Source organism: Argiope bruennichi, chromosome X1, assembly GCF_947563725.1.
Source record: "Argiope bruennichi chromosome X1, qqArgBrue1.1, whole genome shotgun sequence".
Taxonomy (NCBI): domain Eukaryota; kingdom Metazoa; phylum Arthropoda; class Arachnida; order Araneae; family Araneidae; genus Argiope; species Argiope bruennichi.
This window is the reverse complement of record NC_079162.1, coordinates 32764480-32788062: the sequence shown is the minus strand read 5'-3', so window position 1 is coordinate 32788062 and position 23583 is coordinate 32764480. Positions and strand designations below refer to the sequence as shown.

The following is a 23583-nucleotide window of genomic DNA, read 5'->3' as shown; positions in this document are numbered from 1 at the left end:
GGAGACTTCCCTGTAGAGGTAACTCCTCACAGGACACTGAATTTTTCTCGGGGAGTCATCTCCGATTTAGATCTTTTTGACTGTTCGGAGAATGAACTCATTCAGGAATTACATTCCCAAAAAGTTTGTGCAGCTCATCGCATAAAAATTAAACGCAATGGTTCATTCATTCCAACAAAACATGTCATTCTAACTTTCAGTAGCCCGGAACTTCCAAAATTTATACGTGCTGGCTATATACAATCCAAAGTTAAACCATATATACCAAATCCTCTGCGTTGTTTTAAATGTCAGAGATTCGGACATTCGCAGGGAACTTGTCGTGGCAACCGTCGATGTGCCAAATGTTCAGCTGATGATCATGAAACTTCAGTTTGTAGCTCACAGACCTTCAAATGTTTAAACTGCTCTGGGTCCCATCCTGCGTATTCCCGTGACTGTCCTAAATGGAAAATGGAAAAAGAAATTCAAAGTCTGAAAGTTAGAAGAAATATTTCATACGCAGAAGCGAAAAAATTCGTTTTAGACAGAACACCCAAACCTGGCCTTACTTATAGTGCCGCCATAAGTTCAACATTGAAATGCACTAGTTCTCAGACCGACTTTACAGATATTAATACATTGAAAACCTGCTCCTGTAAACATTCAGCTCTTGAATCAGTAAAGAGCAATAACGTACAAAAAACTGAAAATAATCGAAATTCAGCATCTACTTCCAAAAAATCTTCTCAACCCGTTTCTCAATCTAAAGATTCAGAATTTTCTTTAACTCGTTTCGCTAAGAAGAAACGAAAGAAAACAAAATCTCCTCCAAGTGCCAAAACATCTGACAATGAAGTCCCTCCTAAACCTCCAGATCCTTCTGATATACCGATTACTTCAGACTCTATCTTAGCAATTTGTCCATCTACATCTGATATATCTGATGTAGAAATGGATAATTTTCCTAATAAATCGCCTCCAGGCGGCCCTGCGTAACTTTTTCAAACATTTCTTTTTTTTTTTCATGTCTGGTTTCATTTCGTGGAATTGTCGTGGGTATCGTTCTAAAACCGTCGAAATCAAATCACTTTTAAATGAACACAGGCCTGTCTGTTTTGCTTTACAAGAGACCTATTTAAAACCCTCAATAATCTCTAAAATTAGAGGGTACAACTGCGTCCGCAAAGATTCAAATACAAATTTAAATGCTAGTGTTTCAGGAGGTGTTTGCATTTTCACTTCCAACTTCTACCCCAGCACACCAATTATCCTTCATACCAATTTGCAGGCTGTTGCTATTCAAGTCCACATAAAGACACTTATAACAGTTTGCTGTGTATACCTCCCTCCACGTGAGGTGATTTTACAAGAAGATTTAAACTCTTTAGTGGATCAACTTCCTATTCCCTTCATATTACTCGGTGATTTTAACGGACATAGCATCCTATGGGGAAATGAGGACACCAACTCTCGTGGCCAGCAAATTGAGCAGTTGATATCTGATCATAATCTCTGCCTGTTAAATAGTGATGAAAAGACATATTTTCACGAACCTACTCGTTCATTTCATTCATTAGACCTTGTTGTATGTTCGCCAATACTATTTCCACTTTTAAATTTTTCAGTTGGAAGAGATCTTCTGAATAGTGACCACTTTCCAATTTTGATTGCCCTTGCTGATAGTGTTAGGATGGCACAACGACCATCTGTCTACTTATTCCAACGGGCAGATTGGGAAAGCTTTCAGCAGTTGGCCACAATCACTGAAGCAATGGTTAATTGTTTGGATATCTCTGAGGCCGTTACACAAATAACTCAAATTATATTATATGCCGCTGATAATGCAATTCCAAAAAGTTCTACCAGACCTCGTAAGCTCTCCAAACCTTGGTGGAATAATGCCTGCCGTGAAGCGGAGAAGGCACAAAGTAAACGGTGGAATATTTTTAGAAGATATCCAACAACAGAAAATCTCGTTGCATTCAAGTGTGCAAAGGCATTTGCCCGAAAAGTTCGAAGACGCAGTCAGAGGGAATATTGGATTGGATACGTGTCTCGTATTACATCTAATATATCTAGTAAGCATTTATGGAAAAAAGTAAAGGCTGCTAACGGTATTTACCAAGAATTTACATTTCCGGTTTTAAAGAATAATTCCTGTACTTACTCATCACCCAGAGATATAGCCAATATTATTGCTGAAACATTTTCCAAAGTGGCTAGTTCAGACAGCTATAATCCTACATTTCTAAGTATAAAGAACTGTGCTGAGAGACAACCAATTAACTTTAAAGTACGACATGCCCTCCCATATAACTCTGAATTCGATATGTGTGAGCTGCAAAAGGCACTTTCCAAATCTCATAACACCAGTCCGGGACCCGATAGAATATCATACCATATGCTTAGCCATTTGAGTGTTCCATCACTTAATAATATTCTCCGCCTCTATAATAGAATTTGGAATGAAGGAATTTTTCCGTCGCAATGGCAGGAAGCTATTATAATTCCAATTTTGAAACCTGGGAAAGATCCAACAGACCCTTCAAACTATCGTCCTATAGCACTTACGAGCTGTTTAAGCAAAACATTTGAAAGAATGGTTAATTTCCGGCTTATCCATCAACTTGAATTGGAAAACCGTATACCTTTACATCAAAGTGGATTTCGCAAAGGTAGATCTACCCTTGATAACATCTTACAGTTGGAAACAGAAATCCGTAATGCATTTGTGCGGAGAAATCATTTGGTTTCCATATTCATAGATATTGAAAAGGCGTATGACCAGACTTGGCGTTATGGGATACTTCGAACCCTCTATGAGTTTGGGTTTCGTGGTCAATTACCACTTTTTATTAAAAATTTTTTATCTTGTCGTGTTTTTAAAGTCCGTGTTGGATCAGTATTATCTGACTCTTTTATTCAAATGGAAGGTGTTCCTCAGGGTAGCGTATTGAGCGTTACTCTTTTTATTATCCACATTTCCAAAATTCTTTTAATACTTCCTTCATCAGTTTTAGGCACATTATACGTTGATGATTTGCATATTTCTTGCCAGGGATCAAACATAAGACTGATTGAAAGGCAGTTGCAGACTGCTGTGAATAGTCTTGTGAAATGGTGTGATCAGAATGGATACACAGTTTCATCAAGTAAAAGTTGTTGCGTCCACTTTTGCAGAAAACGCAGTCTTCACCCTGAACCTGAAATTTGTATACGCAATAGAGTTCTTCCTGTTGTACCAGAAGTACGTTTTCTTGGGGTAATTTTCGACCGAAAACTTTCTTTCCATTCTCGCATCTCCTTTCTACGAAAGAAATGTGAAAAAATGCTAAATATTCTAAAGGTTCTCTCCAACACATCTTGGGGGGCTGATAGGACATCATTACTCCGAGTATATGAAGCTCTGATTCTATCTCGTATAGACTACGGTTGTTTAGCATATGGCTCTACCAGCAATACTGCTTTGAAGAAACTTGATACAATCCATCATTCTGCTCTGAGGATTTGCTCTGGAGCTTTCCGCACATCCCCAGTGCAAAGCTTATATGTAATGTGCCATCAACTTCCATTATCTCTGCGTCGCCAGAAATTGTCATTGCAATATTATTTTAAAATTTCTTCCACACCTAAACATCCTTTAATTTACACCACTCTCAGTCAATTTTTAGAGCGAATTTATAATGCTCGTCCAACGGCTATCCGTCCATTTTATGAACGCATGAAATCCTTCATTTCAGACACACAACTTTCTGAAGTGAGCATATTGTCTATTGACCGTTTCTGCTTTCCTCCCTGGAATACACCATGCATTTCTCATATAAACCCATTCATTGGTTTCAAAAAATCTCATATTGATGCACATTCGCTTCAGCGAATATTCCTTGAGCATCGTGCCCAGTATAATAACTATAAAGCAATCTTTACTGATGGTTCAAAAACGATGAATCATGTCGGTTTCGGTGTTATTTTAGATAACTCTACATATAACCATACTCTCCCCAAATATTGCTCAGTGTATACGGCAGAGGCAACTGCTATTTTATTTGCACTGCAAAATATTTCTTCATCTGACTGTCGTAAATTTTGCTTATACACCGACAACATGAGCGTTTTGCAACAATTACAAAATTTTGATTATTCTTGTCATCCAATTGTTGCACAAATCATGCAGCAACTATCAATACTGGCTAATAGAGACTTCGAAATAATTTTCTGCTGGGTACCGAGTCACGTTGGAATCCATGGCAATGAGCTTGCAGATCTAGCTGCAAAATCAGCTTCAGAACCGTTCAATTTCCGTGTTCCCTTTTGTGATGTATCAAGTTATATCAAACGATACATCGATAAAAAGTGGCAAGAAGTTTGGGGCACACATGTTGATAACAAACTACATGTTATTCAACCAAAAATAAATATGTGGTCAGTTTTACCAAACCGATGCGCAGATGTAAAATTAATTCGTCTGCGCATTGGGCACACAAGGTATACGCATAGACATTTGCTGTTTGGTGAACGAGCCCCTCATTGTACGAACTGTGGAGTGATCAATTCCATTGCACATATTCTTACTCAATGTCCTAATTTTACTTCAGATCGTTTAACTCACTTTCATTCGCCTATTTTAAATTTACAGGACCTGGTTGGTGAGAAACCTCACTCAAAACTTTTTGACTTTTTAAAAGCCATTGGTTTCTTTCATAGCATTTAAAATTTGAGTTTTATTTTTATTCTTGCGCCAAATCATTATAAATCATAGACCTTCTAAACTTTTGACGTTTTACAATGTACCCTTGTTTTATTGACACATTTTACACTTTTATGATGGAACTATTTAAATATCCTTGTGGGTGGCGCAGCTTGTCCTAAATTGGACCTTGTGCCAGAAAACCTTAACTATACCATACCATACCATACCCTGTAGGACTCAACCATAGTTCTTGCCAGTGTTGCTGTCGCCGCGGTCGTGTCATTCAGTTTTTTCCGCCAGCCTTCGGGCGGGTCGCGGTAGTCACTTTATGATAATTAAAGTGGAGATGCAATGACGCTTCATTAATTTTTATTAATAACATATTAAAAATGGATTGCATTGTGCTTGTTCAAAACAATGTAATTTAATGCCTTATTTCAAATAGTATATTCATAGTAAAAAAATAATGTAAAGGTAATATATATATTTGGGGTAGTTTTGTAATACACAAAACTCACTTTTCTTCTAATTTTTGTTCAAGCAAAAATAGAGACGAAAAATCAAGCAAGATAGGTGCATGAATAAGAAATAGAGCTTATATAATATATTCCAGTATTTTGGGAATAATGTTATATATATATATATATATATATATATATATATATATATATATATATATATATCTTAAAGGCATTATCTTGTGACTGGGATGGATGTACAGAAAATTGAAAGAACAAAGGAATTGTATGTCTATATATGTTTCTTTTAAACAGAACTTAAAATGTGAAGAAGTGTAAAAAAAATCATATTACTCAACAATTAAAAGGCAAAATTTAATTTTTCTTTAAAAGAGAATGAATTTGAGGTAATTTCTCTTTCTTTTCGGGGTAAATATATTTTTGAGAATGTTTATGGCTGCACTTTTTTCTCCTACATATTCTTTCCAGCGCTTTGGCAAGATTTTCAACAAAATTATTGATGTTTAAAGAAAATTAAAGGAATTTTGAATTCACATTAATGTTTGCTTGGTGGATTCCTTGCATTTAAAAGAAATTCGTCGCGTTTTTCGGCTAAAATTTATAATTTAAAATTAAAAATAATTATATTCTTGAAATAAAACTTTACAAACTAATTTAATGCAATTGAGCATCGCCAATTATCTTTCTCTAAACTAATTTTTAAGTTTCAGAATATAATTCTAATGCATAAAAGTATTAATCTACTTAAATGGATTAGAATGGAATTTTACATTCGCAAACTATAAGTTTAAAAAGTCATAAATATGTGTTATATTTACTCTTTGAATCCAATACATTGAGTTATATTACACAAATAGGCGAACAATTTTTGGTAAGCTTTAATTTCCAATAAACTTACGGTATTATATAATGAAATCTTAATTAAGATTTGCAGCCTTTGGTAACTGTTAAGAAAACTGTTTAAAAGTCTTATATTTAACTAAGGGAGCTCAAAACAAAATTTTTGTGCAATGATGCAATGAAATTTGGAAAAAACACCTTGTAAATCGGAATATATGGGAAGGCGCCTTGATTTTTTTGTATCTTTGCCATTGTATTCATCAATGGACTCGCAGAACAATTTGAGTTACACTGTTTATTTTGGACAAATTTCAATAATCTTATAGAAGAATAATTGGAAAGGTAAAGGAATTAGAGAAATGTAACTTCTTAAATAAAGGGGAAAAAAAACCGAATTTATTGCCTTGTTTCATACATTGAAGCAAGGATAATAAAAGCTAGAAAACATTAAAAATATATATACGAGTTATAAATATGAGAAACAATAATGTAGGGAAGCTATATTGTACTATCAAGAAAGTCATACACTTTTCACTATTTTAATATTGTCCAATGAAAAAGCGATATATAGTTTTTCCCATTTTACAATTTTATATGCACTACTTGGGTTACCATTATCAGGCACTGTAACCGCTTGAATTGGAAATCTGATGATATCAGTGGAATTCTCCGTATGATGGTCTGGAAGAATCCCAACTAGGGATTGCAATACCGGACCAAAATTTCAATACCGGTATTCGGTATTTTTTAAATCTTAATACCGGTATTAGAAATTTTAGAAAAAAGAAAGAAAACACAGATGTTTCTTTGTTTTATTTGCCAGTTTTGTTAGAGTGTAAATATCACAAAAATAATTTGTAACTTATAAATTATAACAGTATATAATCACAAAAAAACAAACATCTTATTTATTTAAATCACAAAAAATGTAAATATCACTATTCAGTTTGTGGTACTATTACAACTTTTTGAAATGTGATCTTAAAAAACATAATCATCAATTGTACTGTCATTAAGCCTGAAAAGAAATTTGGTGTAAAAATTACCAGTTGTCGAAAACGCTCTTTCGGCATCTACGCTAGTTGGTGGTACTGTTAGCAATGTGCGATATACTTTTTCCGAGTATTTACTTCTAAATCCCTCATCTTCAAACAAATCGATTTCTCGTCGGATGGTTTTGGATATAGCTGATTGTATTTTAGTTCATTGAAATTTTTTTATTTATCGCTAATTCTAATTTTTGTTCAAGGGACAATTCCTTTTCACAATCGACAGTAGTGACATCATAATCTTCGATAACTGAACCGAATTCTTCTGAATGTGGATAGGTTTGTGGGTAAAAAAACTGTAAGAAAATTTACTCTAAACTTAATCAGATTTGAGTTGGTTATTTTCTTTTCTTCTTTTTCATTTTTAAAATCATTATAATTATGTAAATACCATAAGACATTTTCTATTTCGGTATGCCTATCTTCTATGTGATTTTTCAATGTAATACGTATATAATTCTTCAGATAGTAATGTGTACTGTTCTTTCAGTGACTGCAACATGAAATTTATTGTTGCATTAGCTGTTAATAAATTAGAATCTCTCCGACATAACGTCTCAATAGTCAGTTTTATTGGAAATAGAGCTGATATAGTTCTGGATATTAAGTCGAATTCACTATCTGAAAAATTAATTTAGAGGTTTAAGTCGATTATTGCATTTTGGATTGGATTTCTCAGTTTCAAAAATCGTTCCATCATTAGGAGTAAACTGTTCCAACGTGTTTTAGAATCTAATATTAACATATATTCTGTTTTATTTTCAGTTAGTATATATTTTAGTAATGTATCCTTTTTATAGGGGAACGTTTAAATATCTTAACAATTTTTCGAACTTTATAAATTATAGGAAGCAATTCTTGATAGGTTAATATTTCATCCTCATTAGCAATATCTTCTTCAACAATTACATTGTCATTATCTTCATTGTCAATATCACTCTCACTCTTTTCAAAGTTGGAATCAAAAATTTCTATATACACAGTATTTGGATTCTTCTGTTCTTTAATTTTTTGGTATAATGCATTTATTACTCCTAATTGAATTCTGTGTGCATAGCACAACTGCTGATTTTCACCAATCAACTTTACAACTTTTTTCATAATTATTGCCCCATCAGTCGTTATGGATAAAATATTTTCTTTCAGGGATAATCCATGTTTCGCTAATTTAGATTTAAGCCATTAATTGACTAATTACTTTCGCCCGTTAGGAAGACATAAAAACAAAAACGTATACTATTTTGCTATGTTCGCGATATCGGAACATATAGTGGAGAACAATAATAAATACCGAAACACCGGTATTTAAACTTGTGAATACCGGTATTACAAAATTGTCCAAATGGCTCAAAATACCAGTATTCGGTATCCCGGTATAACGGTACTGCAATCCCTAATCCCAAAACACAAAATCCTCGTTTAAGGAGATATAAATGAGGATTCAACATGCAATATTATCCTTATATATAATCTGAAATGAATCTGAATAATAAATGTCAATCATTCCATCAACAAATACCTCCCACCCTCACCAAAACGATGTCTCGGATTTTAAGATATTGCCAGGACTGATCCTCGATGTTCATAGAATTTTTCTATTATGGAATAGTGTTCCAAAGTAAACCGAAGACAGACATTGAATTTATTTCACTCACTTCAAGGAGTTTCAATGTACCCGGTCTCGACCAGCTTTGAAAGAATGTGGAAATACTAAGATTTGCCAATAGCCAGAGCTGTAAGGAGGGTATTCTTAGAAGGGGCAAGTTTCTTTTACTCGAACTATTGCTGTGTCTTTAAAGTGGTAGAGACAGAGAGAGAGAGAAACTCCCATTCACAGAAAGTCCCTTTTGCACAAAGCTTATGTTTATGCATTACCGCCATATATGTAGGAATCGCAAGTTAGAACAACTCACAGATGTAAAGGAAATTTCATGACTGAGGATCAAAAGTTTGAGTTATAATGCTATTTTACCAATAAAAACATCGATAACAATTTCTTCTTTATCATTTTTCAGACATTATTTACCTGAAAAGGCCATTGAGCAAATTGCACAGCATATCCCAATATCAGCATATCTCATTTAAACAGTAAAATTCTGAAAAATATAAACGGAGTGCACTCATTGTTGAAGGAACAGATAACATCTTCTTCAGCAATCTCTAAGGTCAAGGGTCTTTAGGCAGATTACAAACTTCGATGCGGTTGCGGTTTCGTCTCGAAATATTAAGAGATCACATTCGGCTTCATACATAGTGCAATGAATGCACTTCCAATGTGCTACTGAAAATTTCAATTCTGCATTGCTGCCTTTACATACTGAATACAGAGTGTGGTAGGTATCAGTAATTTGATTTTGAGAAAATCTTTCTGGAGCGGCCATTCTTCAAACTAAGGTATATTTTGTTATTAACAGTCTATCATTTTTCAATGGCATCAAATATTTGTCTTTCTTATTAAAAGAACTTTCATTTTAATTTGAAATTTAACAAGAATACTTAATAAAAAAGTTTATCATAAATTTAGTTTCAGTGCTTAGCAAAATAAAATTAATATGCGTAAATTATTGAAACACATTACAAAATTAAGGCTAATGCAACAACCACAGAAATAATTACACAAAACAATACTTTATTTGGTAAAAAAAATAAGGCAACATTCAAATACTTACTGAAGCATATCTTCTATGAATCTAAAATTTAAATGAGTAGTTTTTTTAATGATAGTAACATCTTTCATTAATTTCCTAAATACTTATAACAGGTATTTAATATGAATTCCTGTCTAGGAAACTGTTGCCAAAGAGACAAATTATAAGTTCAATTACTTAAATAACTTTTAAGCTCAATTTATGATAGTATTCAAAATTATCCACGAGCTTTACTTTTATAGTTACTTTACAGAAATATTTTGTAAGTTTAAAGTCAGTAGAAAATAAAATATTTTGTTTGAATTTTAAATAGATCTGAAAGTAATAGAAACACAATTCTTTTATTATATTTAAATGGCAATCAGTTGCTTGAAAGCTTTACTTTAGGGATCAGAAAGCAATTTATTCTAAAATGACATGCTTAAAATATTTCAATAAATAAAAATATACGAGTTTGACAGAAAGATTACCAAAAAATGCGTAGCAACGTGAAAAATAATAAGATATCCACACTATTAGTAACAAGCTCTTATCATGCAAACATTCAGTGCCCCTGAATATTATCTGTGGCAAAAATGAACGACAACAATATAAGCATCCAAATTTTTACCTCATACACACTTATTCCCCTTTTCGACAAGTGGGATAAACGCAAATGCGCCAATGATATAAGTTAAATTTAATAAATTAATACTGAATACTGAGTTAATAAATATTTTTATACTGAAAATGGTGTGTACTGACTGATTTCATCACAATTCATTGTCATAGTAATGATATGAATGTTTAATATCGGGCCCCCTCGACATTTTCATTTTATTCCTTTTTGAAATTTTGTGAAAAAAGTTTCATCCGTTTTCTTTTACTTTAGAATTAAATTTCTTTTAATGAGTGAAGAATAGCATGAATTTTTATTTGATTCTTTTTTCTATTCATTCTTTGTAAAACCATTTAAAAAAAATCCTAACATATTTTGAAATATTAAAATATGATTTGCTTTAAACATGTCATTTCGGAATAAATCGTTTACTGGTGGAATACTTGCATTATATGAAACGTTTCTATTTTTGATTGAGAAATATATAACTTTAAAATGTAATCATAAACTAGCCACAAATGTAAATAAAATATACCTCATCATAGGAATCACATTCACAAACTTGAATTTCTTTTTTCTTATTTCCCATGGCTTCCTCGACTTTTTTAATTGATTGGACAAAATATCTAAGTTCAGATTCATCTAATGATGATGCATGATCACTGCCTTTAAGACAATGATCGAAGGTAATGCGTCCCTCGATAATCTGAAATGAGAATAATAATGACGATTAATTAACAATTAGATTTGCTTTCTTTCCAACATTAACTATACTGTTGAATTAATTAACATGCTGTTAAAGTAAGAATTCAGGTTAGTCATATTAATTTGAAGTTTCGAAGCAACAAATATTATTTTGGAACGCAAATATGAGTCGCATGTGGATGACAAAAACGACACCTGAATCGGTACAATCGTCTATTCCAAACTGTCATGCCATATCAGCATTTAACGAAAAGCAAAAATAATTCATAGAAATTCTGCTATTTGTTCAATATCTAGTTCATACGAGAGATATAAAAAAAAGATCCGACCTTGAATTTTCCCGTACCCAGTCGCGATGCTAGGGTGGCGACTATGTGCATAAAGGAAGGAGATGTGCATAAAGGAAGGAGAATTGAATGTACATGATTTTTTTTCCCTTACGCGCCCAACAGTGTCAGTCGTTACATGATGATCGGTGAATAAGATGATATTTTACGAATTCGTAATTTCTCTCTTAATAGTTGACAGAATTGAGCAAATATATTCGCATAAAATTCTCTCAAAGCGAAATAATTCGTAAAATTAAGCAGGTGGTTTGAGACGATGCTATGGGAGTAACACAAATTCAGATATGGCTCATCCGATTAAAATTGTCCGTGCATTAGTGGAGAATGACCAGCGTCCTGGGTGTACACAAACTGCCTGGAATGCAATTGTTGTTTTGACTGTAAAAAATCTGATAAAAACATGATGTGACAAAACAAATTCCAACCCTATGATGCAAATCGGTGCAAAAGGCCATTACATTAGACGGTGACAAACTGGAAGTAGCACATTCCTGAACATTCAAGGTATCCGATTCAAAATTTCTAGGCGACATGTATTTACTGCCGTTCGTCAACCTTCCCATATATGGCTCCTTAAGACTTCTGAATGTTTTCAAAGTTGAAGACAAATTGAAAGGATCCCATTTGCAAAGTACAAAACAGATAATACAGAATGCGACGGCCAAGATAAAAACCATTCCTAAAAAAATTTCTTTTTTTTTTTTTTTTTTTTTTTTTTTTTTGGCAGAGGAAGAAAGATGCCTTGAAATCCGTGAAGGATTTGGGTTACATGAAAAATATTTCTTTTGACCAAACTTCGAATACTTTTTACACAGCTCTTGTACAGTAACTTAACATGAAGACGCTCTTAAGGATAAATTTCAAGGAACAATGAATTTTTAAATGTCAGCTCAAAAATCAGAAAATAAAGTTTGACTAAAATACTAGCATTGTCTATTTCTATTTCAAAGTTAACTGTTTCTCTCAGAAGAAATTAATAAAATTCAATGAATATGCTATATAGTAGTACTTTATTATAAATCTCATTCGGAAACATATACTGAAAGTCACTCCCATATTTTATATAAAATTTCACGCTGTTTTGATGGAAATAAATGTTTTTAAATTATAATCAAAATCGCAACGAATTATGCAGGCAAAAATAATAAATCATTAAGTCATGTATTACAAATCAAGATAATAGTTCAAACAAAATTTCTCACTGGTAATAGCAGTTCGTTATCTGAAAAATTAGCAGTACCCCTGCTGCAAAAATTTGAAGTGATAATTTAGGAAATAAAAGCAGCAGATCTCCCTCCCCCTCTTTCCTCCACACACTTTCCTTTTTAACTAGTTACTTCATAATGCTCATCCAAAAATTAATATCAAATAATTCATACATAAGAGTACTTATTTTTAAGTTTAAATAGACTAAATATATTTTTCCATAAATATTCCCAAAATTTTAGAAGCCTTTCTGGATCTTTCTTTAGAATCTGGGCGATCAGCAGCTCTGATATTCTAAGTTCAAAGTGAGAAAAGTTGCTTTTGATCTTCAAATCTATCAATAAGTTGAGTATAAAAAGGTTTTTCATGGATTGCAGGTCGACTAGTCGACTAGTTTTTTTTGCTAACAACCTTACAGACATGAGTAAACAGGTTGACTAGTTTTTTTTTGCTAACAACTTTTCAGACATGAGTAAATAAAATAGCACACATAAAATTTATCATAATGAAAAGATAAAACAAATCCAATTTCGCATAATTAACAAAATAAAAATAACCAAGAGCTGTTTATAAATAAAATATTTACTTTTGCACCAATAGAAACAGCGGCCACGGATTCTACTACTTTGTTTCCACCATCAGAATATCCAATAACAGCTCTAGGGTAGAGATTCTTGTAAGCCTTTAAAAACAAAAGAGAAATTGGTTCATTTATTTTCTGCAATAGTAATTTCTAATATGCTAGCAAATTACTGTTCGATAATTTACAAATTTTTAAATACATCTGATTAAGTCGATTCAGGTTCATATGTAACTCAGAAATTTATAATCGTATCATCACAAAATTGGTGTTCATGGAAATTTCTCAAGTTCGGTTTATTTAGATCGAAAAAAATTTAACCGAATTAAATAATATAATTAATTGATAAGTATTTTGGAATTTTCCTATTACGGAAATCGAGATTTTCAATAAATAAATCCGGTATGTCTTTTTAAACAAGTATCGAATTTCATTCCAAAATTCGTAGTACTTCTTCCATTATAATTAATTTTGTTTGCTTAAAGGTTCGTATGAAAAGAGTCAACCCATTAAGGACCATATATTAAGGAAATCTCAATTTGATAAAAGCAAAATGTGCATTTCTTATATTTTATTTCATTGAGGTACTAAAAAATTAATCAACCGTGACAAAAATTGCTCTTCAGCACAACTATTCATTTTCAAATTCCAACTCATATATGATTTTTTATAGGAAATTTAAGAATTTCATTTCTTTTCAAAATATTTTCGAATCTGCCTTCAATGTTAATCCAGTCCTAAATATTTTAATACCACTCAGAAATTTTTACAGAGATTGAAATGCATTGGTTCCAATACTTTTAAGTGAACTTTTATTTCATTGGTAAAAAAATTAAATAGCATAATAGCATTTTAAGCAAATGAATTTATTAGCTTTTATATAAAAGAGAAAATTTTATTTTCATGTTCAAGCGATTGTTGAACATATAAGAAATTTATTAGATCAAAAAGTATTTGTTATAATAAAGATATTGCACTTTGGTTTCAAACAGATTTTCAAGTATATTTTAATCAGATCAATAGAATGAAAGTGAGTTTAGGATTTTAACTTACAGAGTCAAAGTGCGATTCACAGAAGAAAATTCATTTGATGTCATCTGAATAAAATAATCGTGTACGGATATTATTTAGATGATGAAATAATTCATCATTTGAGGATTAACATCGCCCTTTATTTCATAAGTGTTTTTTTTTTTTTTTTTTTTTTTTTCCCACATACTAAGTATACAAGACAAATCACTGCAATCGTCTAACCATTTGACATCGCGAATCTTTTAAAAATTCATGGTTCAGACTCTTTGAATCAAAACTAATTTGAAATTTTGTTTGCCTATTTGTGAAAGTGTAAACTCAAAAATGGAGCTAGTTAGACCAATGAAATACCAAATTTTATATTTTTCACCAAATTTTTACATTTGTAGTATTACATCAAATTTTGACTTAATCAAAATAAAGGAAACTATTATGTTACCACAAGCATGAGAATACGATAGTTAAAAAAGAAAAGATTGTTTTTTTCGTCTAACGTAAGATAAAACCTTATACTAGATGTAAAAAAAAAAAAAAAAAAAAAAAAAAAAAAAAAATCTAGCATAAGGTTTTAAAATCAGACTAAAATATCTGTATAAAAAATTAGATCATTTATCTGAAATAGTCGATTGCCTGTCAATCTGTAGATTCCGAGTTTGTACGAATGTTTAAACGAGATTGCAACAATCCATATATATAAATTCAGTATGTAGTTTTGCACTAAAAATGTAGTAATGTGTTGTATTTCCGATCCAATCAATTAATATCTGAAAGATGTATTTTTATTACTGTAAAGTACAAGGGTAAGTCAAAAAGTAAAGAGACTATTGCAATTTCTCTTTCCAGGTTTTGGTAACACCGCTAGTATCTAACGCTGAATTAGTGTAGGCATTGGCAATACTTCTATACAACATGTCACTCTTACTAACGCGTTAGTCCTTGGAGTGGAGCAAACTATTAAATATGGCAGCTCCACTGTCGATCTGCAACAAGGAGGAAATGAGGGAAGTGATACACCTTTTGTTTGCAGAAGGTATTAAATCTGCTGAAATTAGTCGTCAAATGTAAGCGCAATAGGCAACAGCTGTTTATCACTAAACATCAACCATCAGCTGGTAAGATTATGCTAACACTATTCTGGGAAGTGGAAAGTGTAATAGCTGTACATTTCAACCAAAGAGGCGAAACTGCGAACCGAGAGAACCATTGTGATGTGTTGCGAACTAAACTGAAGCCTGCAATCAGATCCAAACGTCGTGGAAAACTGCGAAAAGGTGTCATCATGCAACATTATAACGCTCGGCCACATTCTGCCTAACGGCCGGCGGAAACCATAAACAAGTTGGGATTCGAAGTGCTGGAACACCTGCCCTACGGTCCAAACATAGCTCCAGACGATTTTCATATGTTTGAATCATTGAAGAAAGCGCAAAGGAGGAAGAAGATTTGCAACCGATAAAGAAGTTATTGATATTGTACAAAATTGGTTACACATACAATCGAAAAACTTTTTTTCCGATGGAATAAAAAACTTGTGAGACTCTGGAAAAGTGCGTTAAAGTCCAGGGTAGTTATGTAGAAAAATTATGAATGTTTCAGTTTTCTATCATTAGAATAAGTGTACCTTTTCTGAAATGTCTCTTTGCCTTTTAAGTCTCCCTCATAATTAAAACGTAATTAACTATTTTCAATTTTTTAGAAACATTTTTCGTATGCAATACAGACATAATATGTATATAGTCATGACGGGAATCACGGAAATAACAATAAATAAAAGGATCAAGAGGCCATTAATTTGATCATGAATTTTGCGATATTGGTGCTTTACATTCAAATCCTGTTAAAAACATAAAAGAAACCTTTGTGAGAAGAGTGAAAATGTAATTAGTAGGATTATATCAAACACGAACTATGAATTAACATTTTTAAATATGCTTTTGTGTTAAGGTTAAATAACTTTCACCTTTTTAAATTTTATTTTAGTTATTTTCATGCTATAAGGTTATGTGATTAGAACAAGTGGTTTATTATTTAGTTTGAACGAGAATGACATTATTGTTCCGACTGCTAATCAAACATAATGAAATTTACAAGAGATAATATAGAACAGTTATTTAACAATATAAAATGAGAGACTGAATTGGAACAGATGGCTGAATCAGATTCAGTAAGAGTATAAAAGTGAATGCATTTGACTTTATCATAAAACCGATTATTTAATATCAGCTTTGATGGACACCATTTCTAGTATCTGTGTACCAAATTTCTAAAATAAGGCTATCTACAGATGTGATTCAGTCCAAAGCACAGGCTCTTATTACTGTGAAAAAAAAAAAAAAAAAAAAAAGATGAAATTTTATTTACTTCAATTTGTGCAGGAACTGGTTGACCACTAGATTCAATAATTTAATTTCTTTGTGCTACACCATTTTAAATGATACATTTGAGAAAAATATATAAAATCATGTTTAAAGCTGAGATAAGACTATAATTCCAACCAATAGAATATCTTATATATAAGATAGCATTCCTTTTAGTTTCATGATAAAAAATGCTTTTCAACATAAATAACTAATTTGTAACTGTAATTGATTGCTATTTATAAACAGGGCAGGTTTATATTGTTCCTATTTGAAGTTCTTATGCCCAACGAAAACGAAAGAATTTAAGGTATATTAGCTACACATTTAACCTTTGATCTCTAAAAATCACAATCCAGCATTTTTCTTTTCATAAATTTTCTTTCTTCTTAATATTCTTTTGTATTAACTGATTATATATATATATATATATATATTAAAAGATATGTAATTCCCCTTTATATAAAAATCATCTAATCTGCAAATTATAGAATGGCGATTTTATAACAGTAGTTAACTCACGCATCAAGACGATTAAATCGATAGAAGCAATTCAATATGATATACATTCCTTCAACAAGTAGGCGTGCCAAGGTGTTTCCAATCCGCAATGGGAATCTTGCAGTTCTTTCGAAACATTTCAACAACTATTATAGATATGCAAGTACTTTCTTAGAATTCCGATATTTAGTATCGCAGCTTTGCTGTCATATGAAAATTTTATTATATTACAAATCACATTTTTTTTTTATCACAGGCATGTAAAAAAAAATGTAAACAATTTATTTTATCTATTTGTATAGCAAAATTATGATCTTTAAATGAAGCAAAAAAATGTGAGAAATATATAATAGTTTACGAGATATCACCAAAAGTTTGATTCATTTAACAATGGGTGTGGCATTTTTAAAAACTTTACAACTCTTGAAATTTTTATCAGAAGCTTACAAAATTTTTTGGTGTCTATTATCACGATGAGTAATCGATTAAGTAAAAGAAATTGGTAGGTGTAATGGGAAAAATGTCGAGATACTAATTAACTATATTAATTAGCCGATCATTTAATATATCTATTTAAACAAATCTCTCCTCATGAGCCATTTCCATCGACACTAGGTTTGTGAAGATGCGCTAATAAATAGCAAAGTTACAGACGTATTCTATTATTTTTGTTGACAATTGTACAATTGCTATTTTACATCAAACAGAAGTAGAATAAATCGATATTTACATAATCATACAAAACAAGGACATTTTCAAATATGATTATGTTTAACATTTCAACATATTCTGCGATTACACATATATTCAAAAAAATCTTTTAATTAAGCTTATTATACACAATGAAAGTAAATATGGTGTGTTGAAAAAATATAATCGGAATTTTAAAACGAACAAAGAAAATTTGTTACGGTAACAGTGAATCATTAATTTTTTGAAAAAAATAAGAGGAATAAGTATGATTAAGAAATGTAAGAAACTGGTTAAAATATAATAATAAAGTTAAATGTAAATTACTTTCTCCATATCAAAAACTTCTTTTTCTCGATTTAGTTTAAATTTCTTTAAAGTACCACAAATGGAGCCAATATATTTTTTTAATCCAGACACACACACAGATAATTTAAATACTTTTTTTTAACATGCACGACAATTTTAATTAATTTCAAAAGAGAATATTTCAAAAAGACTTGTACCTGCATGACGTTTAAATTAACAGAACATGATGGAACAGGAACAGAACTGGTACACTGCAACATTGCTATGTTTGTTGCTGACTTTATTTCATGATAAGCTCTAGAGAGTTCTTCTTCATTAGTCATACCAGTGGAAATAACAAGTGGCTTGTTATATCTACTAACATACCACAAGAATGGTAAATTAGCAGCATCAGCAGAATCTATTTTGAAGAACGGTACTCCAATTTGTTGTAAGAAATCAATTGACATCTACAAATAAATATAATAGAATCATTCAATATCGAAGACAAAACAAATGCAAAAAAAAAAAAAAAAATGCTAAAGTAAGATATAAAGTACACTTCAGAAGATGAACGCACAGGATTACTCAGAAAGATTAACAAAACGGAAACTTCAAAAGGGTGATACTAAGAATTCACTACTGAATTTCTATTTTTTTAACTCTTTTTTTTTTTTTTTTTTTTCCGAATCATTTTATCTACAAATGGCATAGTTTTTTGAAATTATAATTCAGCCAATAATTCAGGAGCCCCAGAAACGGATATTCAAAGCAGTTATAATACGAATGTTTCAAAGAATAATCAAAAATAGGAACTTTATACTAAAATAATTTATAAAATGTGGTTGAAAATGCTCATGAATGAAAAAGGGTTACCCAAACTTTACTTTTTTATTTAATTATTTCCAAAACACTTTCTAATGAATTGCTGACTCATTGCCTCCCATGCCACAAATAAAGGATAAAAACATACGCATTCTTTTCAAAGATACCTAAGATTCCCTTTCCTAAGTTGACTAATGTCAGAGAAATCCCTGTCAGAATATCTTAGTAAAATCAATAAAGGAAAAATTTTCTGTCACTTTGCTCTTGTGTCACGATGTACACAGACATGTCTCTTTAGCATCGATTTTCCTTCTGTACAAATTACCTGCCTCACGTGATGAAATAAATTGAATTTTATTCCAATAGTATCATATCGGCCACGTATTTTCCAAAATTGTACTGTATAAACAGAATGTTGTAGATGAGTGACCAACATGAAGGTAAATTTAGAGTTAACTTCATCATTATCACTAATACGTGTCAATTTAGGAGAGAAGGATATCAGGGAATTTCATTTAGCAAGAATGCTGTGGGCGTTAGGGATTTTTATCCCTTCGCATGCAGCATGGGAATTACAGAATCATCAACTAGTTAGAGTCAGTGTGAGAAATATTTAAATAAAAAAAAATGGGATTTGGATCAGGAAATTAGAGAAAATTTTAAAATAAAGTAATTTGAGCTAATTTAAGATAAAAAATAGGAAATTAAGATTTAAATCAGATTGAGGGATGTCATTACACATATGCATATAAGGATGGCCAGCATTTCTGTTGTTTAGTTTTTCCAGATTTTTTTCTTTTCAGAATTTTTAAAAAGTTTCCCTGACTTTTTTTGGGAATATCTATAATCTACATTTTGATGGTATTGCTTCATTTTCTTCCTCTTATATACAACATAGAGCATTCTTAATTGTATGTGAAAAATAGTGTGTTTACTTTTTCTGATTAAAACCAATATAGAAAAAATATTTAAAGTTTAGAAAATGAAACAAAAATTATTTCACTAGTTAGGTTTCAGATAAATATTTTTGCAAACATTTCACCACTTTTCACAAACATACCAAATAACACATACAATAAACTAGAAGATGCATCTCGTTTAGATGGCATTTTCTTAGAACAGACTATCACAAATTACTCATAAAGAAATGTAATACAAAATCACATGCACATTGGTAGAGCGCATTCCATTAGAAGGAAATAAATCTATTTCCTTCTAATGGGATCTTTTCTATTTATACCGATTATCAATAGCCACATCAAGACTGAACAACAATGCCAGTAACAGAAAAAAAAGGCCATTTATGAGCACAAAATAAATAACAGCTTAAGGAAAATATCTTCACGAATTGAATGCACTTTTAATCTAAACGGTAGTGGTAATGTATTAAAGAAAGAAATTATTCAGTAACAGTAAAATTGCATGAACATTTAGCCCGATTAGCACAGTAAAAATTATTTACCAAATGGTAGAATGTTTAATCCAATTGTATCATAAAGGGAAATATCAAAAATTGAATTTCTTTTTTTAAAGCATACAAATTATAAAAAGATGGAATGAATGAATTTTGTAAATTTTTATCTTTTTATATACTCTCTATTTTCACTCAGCGCTATTAAGCATGTATCAGGGGACGTTGATTTTACCTAAATAGGAACGAAATGAAAGATGGAGGAGGATATATTTACATTTTATTTAAAAACACATTAAACTCCGGTTAAAGACCGAATTAGGTAGTGTAACAACTGAATAAAACCGTGAACTAGTCACACAAACAATGAATATACATACTTCGAATTCAAATAGTGTAGATCAAAATGACAAGAGGAAAAAACAACTGCAGAAAACACATCAGCTGGGACAAAAAACAAGGCCTATGTCCAGGCAGGCTTTGAAAAAGATGATTATTAAATTTGAAGAGACTGGAGAGTTGGGTGTGGTAAAAGGAACAGGACGGAAAGGAATTTCAAATGAAACTGCGGTAGAAGTCGCTCTTGCAGTGGTCGAAGGAGCGTCCGATTCGCAATATTCTTCGTTAAGTGCTCGAGTGGTGGCACGTGATTTGTCTCTCCCTTGGTCTACAGTAGGAAAGGTTCTTCGATCCATTGGAAAATGGTATCCATACAAGATTTATCATATGCAAGCGCTGATTCCTGCAGATCCGGAGAAACGAAATCAATTTGCTAGAATTATTTTAGCCAGAATAGCCGTTGACAATTCATGGCCTTGGAACATTTTGTGGTCGGACGAGGCTCATTTTACCCTAGACGGAGCAGTCATAACTATGACGGAGCAGTCATAACGGAATACTCATAACTATCGCATATGGGGTACTGCAAGTCCCAATGATGTGCATGAACAGTCTCTACATCCTGATTACGTTACTGTATGGTGTAGTTTTACTGCTGATTTCATTCTTGGTCCCTTTGTTTTGAGGAGAACACTCCTCATGGCCTTCAAAGGTGTTCCGTTACCGTGACCTTCTTCCTGCGTTACAAGAATGAGAATGTTTAGGGACTACTGTCTTCATGCAAGATGGTGCACCACCTCACATTGCTCGACCAGTGACGGTATTGCTTCGTGCCCACTTTCAAGATCAATGGGTAATTTCAAGAAGTTTTCCAAATGCATGGCCTCCGCGTTCTCTGGACTTGAATCCCTGTGATTTCTGGTTGTGGGGATTCCTGAAAGATCGTATCTATGGAGGAAGCATACGGACTCTGCATGAATTGAAAGCAAGCATCACACGTCATGTTGCTGCAATTGATCGAGAAACCCCTCGTGCCAATGTTGAACACGCCATAACACGCTTTGAACATGTACTTGACGTAAATGGAATGCACATTGAACATATATTGTAATTAAATAAAGTTTTTAAGTTCCAAATTGTGTTTTTTGTTTTTCATGCGCCGCGCCTTCTCACCTAGCGGTTGAAATTTGAACTTTTTTTTTTTTTTTTTTTTTTTTTTTTTTTTTTTTTTAACAGATTTCTGTTCCCCATGATCCATGCAACCTAAGTATCAAGTTTCTTCGACATCCTTCCACTAGAGCGGACACTATGTAGGTCAAAATATGGTAACTTTAATTATAACCACCCTGTATATATCGTTTATACTAATTTATTGCATATTATATATATATATATATATTAGCAATAAATAAATTATTTTGTCTTTTCTTCACTGCAATTCCGAATATTAATACAACCAGCTTTACTGTTCCAAATTTTTTTTACTAAGGACTTGACTTCTAAACTGACCTCATTCGCTATTCAGTCTAAAACTAGTGAATTAATAAACCATAATACCAATGGATTATCATAGTAATACCATAAATTATGCAAAAAAATCACTCTTAAAGAATAAAATTTTCAAACAATATATTTATAATCATGCATAATACAGGAGACAAGTAATGAATAAGTTAGTTGTTTCAAAAGAGTCAGTAGAAGCAGAACCCATCAAAATTTAGAGACGTTTTCTTCAGAAATGAAGGCACTTACGGCAGTGATGATCCTAGATAGCCGAAATTTCAGTTTATTTTAAATATAAATACTCGCTGCCTGCTGTGTGAGCAGAAACGCGAATGGTGTCCGTGTCAGTAAATGACAGATTTTCACTGGCAGCCAACATCGTTTCATTTTACTTGTGAAAAAAGACTCGTGAATTGTTAAATACAATAATAATCATCAATTTTTTTTTAATGTTAGTTTTAGAATAAACTTCACTGATTTTTTCTCCCGATTTCTCGGAACTCCCTGACAATTCCTGATTTTTCCTGTTTCCCGAACGGCTGGTCACCTATATGTATGTATGTATGTATGTATGTATATATATATATATATATATATATATATATATATATATATATATATATATATATATATATTATAGACACTCATTATATAAAATTAATAAATATTGAAAATGATACTTTACCTTATCCATACCAGTTGCAGTAAAAATCAAACCAAGTTCTTCAGCAAACCGTTTTAAATTAATGAGATTTTCATCTAATATTTCCAGAGCTCTCATATGATCTCCATAAGTAGCACCAAAGGATTGCTCATTTTCATAAATGCGATTTAAATCTTTCTGGGTAAATCTACTTTCTACGTCACTTCTATGAAACGCCACACAGTGTACTCCACATTCCTAATAAAGAAAATAAAATTTAAACACAATGTAACTTCAAAAATTACAAACCTTGCACTTTTAAAGCTAGTTGACTTTTGCAGCCATCTGGTTTGCTGCAGATATTAGTTATATTTAATTTGAATTAAATCTCTTAAACTTAACTTCACGTCCACGATTCCGGTAACAAATCACTTTTAAGTATCAATTGGTCATAGACATTAAAGTCGTTTCATTTTAAAGATCTCTTTTCACTGTGAACATGATACTTTCTAATGCAGACCAGTCCTAGCTATGATATAGCGTTATTAAAAACGTAAATGCGTGGTATGTATCTCAGGGGTGCGATTGAAAAAAAAAAAAATGGAAATCCAAAAATACGACAGGAAATAACACGCGAAAGAAAGACAAGCAAATGGCATGAATCATATAGTCAATGTAAAGTAAAAATTTTCAAAATTACAGCTCAATTAACCTTTATATTAATTTCAAAATGTTTATAAAAGTAAGAAATGAACAGCAATGATTTTCTCAAACACACTTTATACTGTCAGGATAAATTTAAATGTACAGGTAAACAAGAAATAAGCTTTCAAATTCAAAGGTTTCTAGATTGCATGGTATTTGTAGTGA

At 31.7% G+C, this 23583-nt stretch overlaps 1 protein-coding gene across 1 annotated transcript in view; it reads right to left on the bottom strand.

Moving 5' to 3' along the window:
* Window positions 1-23583, bottom strand: part of LOC129958115 (sialic acid synthase-like) — a 64547-nt gene that overhangs the window by 21194 nt on the left and 19770 nt on the right. The window contains exons 3-6 of the mRNA XM_056070311.1: window positions 22756-22971; window positions 18211-18462; window positions 13131-13226; window positions 10822-10992 (exon numbers count right to left, since the gene is read on the bottom strand). Of these exons, the coding sequence (XP_055926286.1) occupies window positions 10822-10992; window positions 13131-13226; window positions 18211-18462; window positions 22756-22971 (735 nt within the window). The remainder of the gene's footprint in view (window positions 1-10821; window positions 10993-13130; window positions 13227-18210; window positions 18463-22755; window positions 22972-23583) is intronic.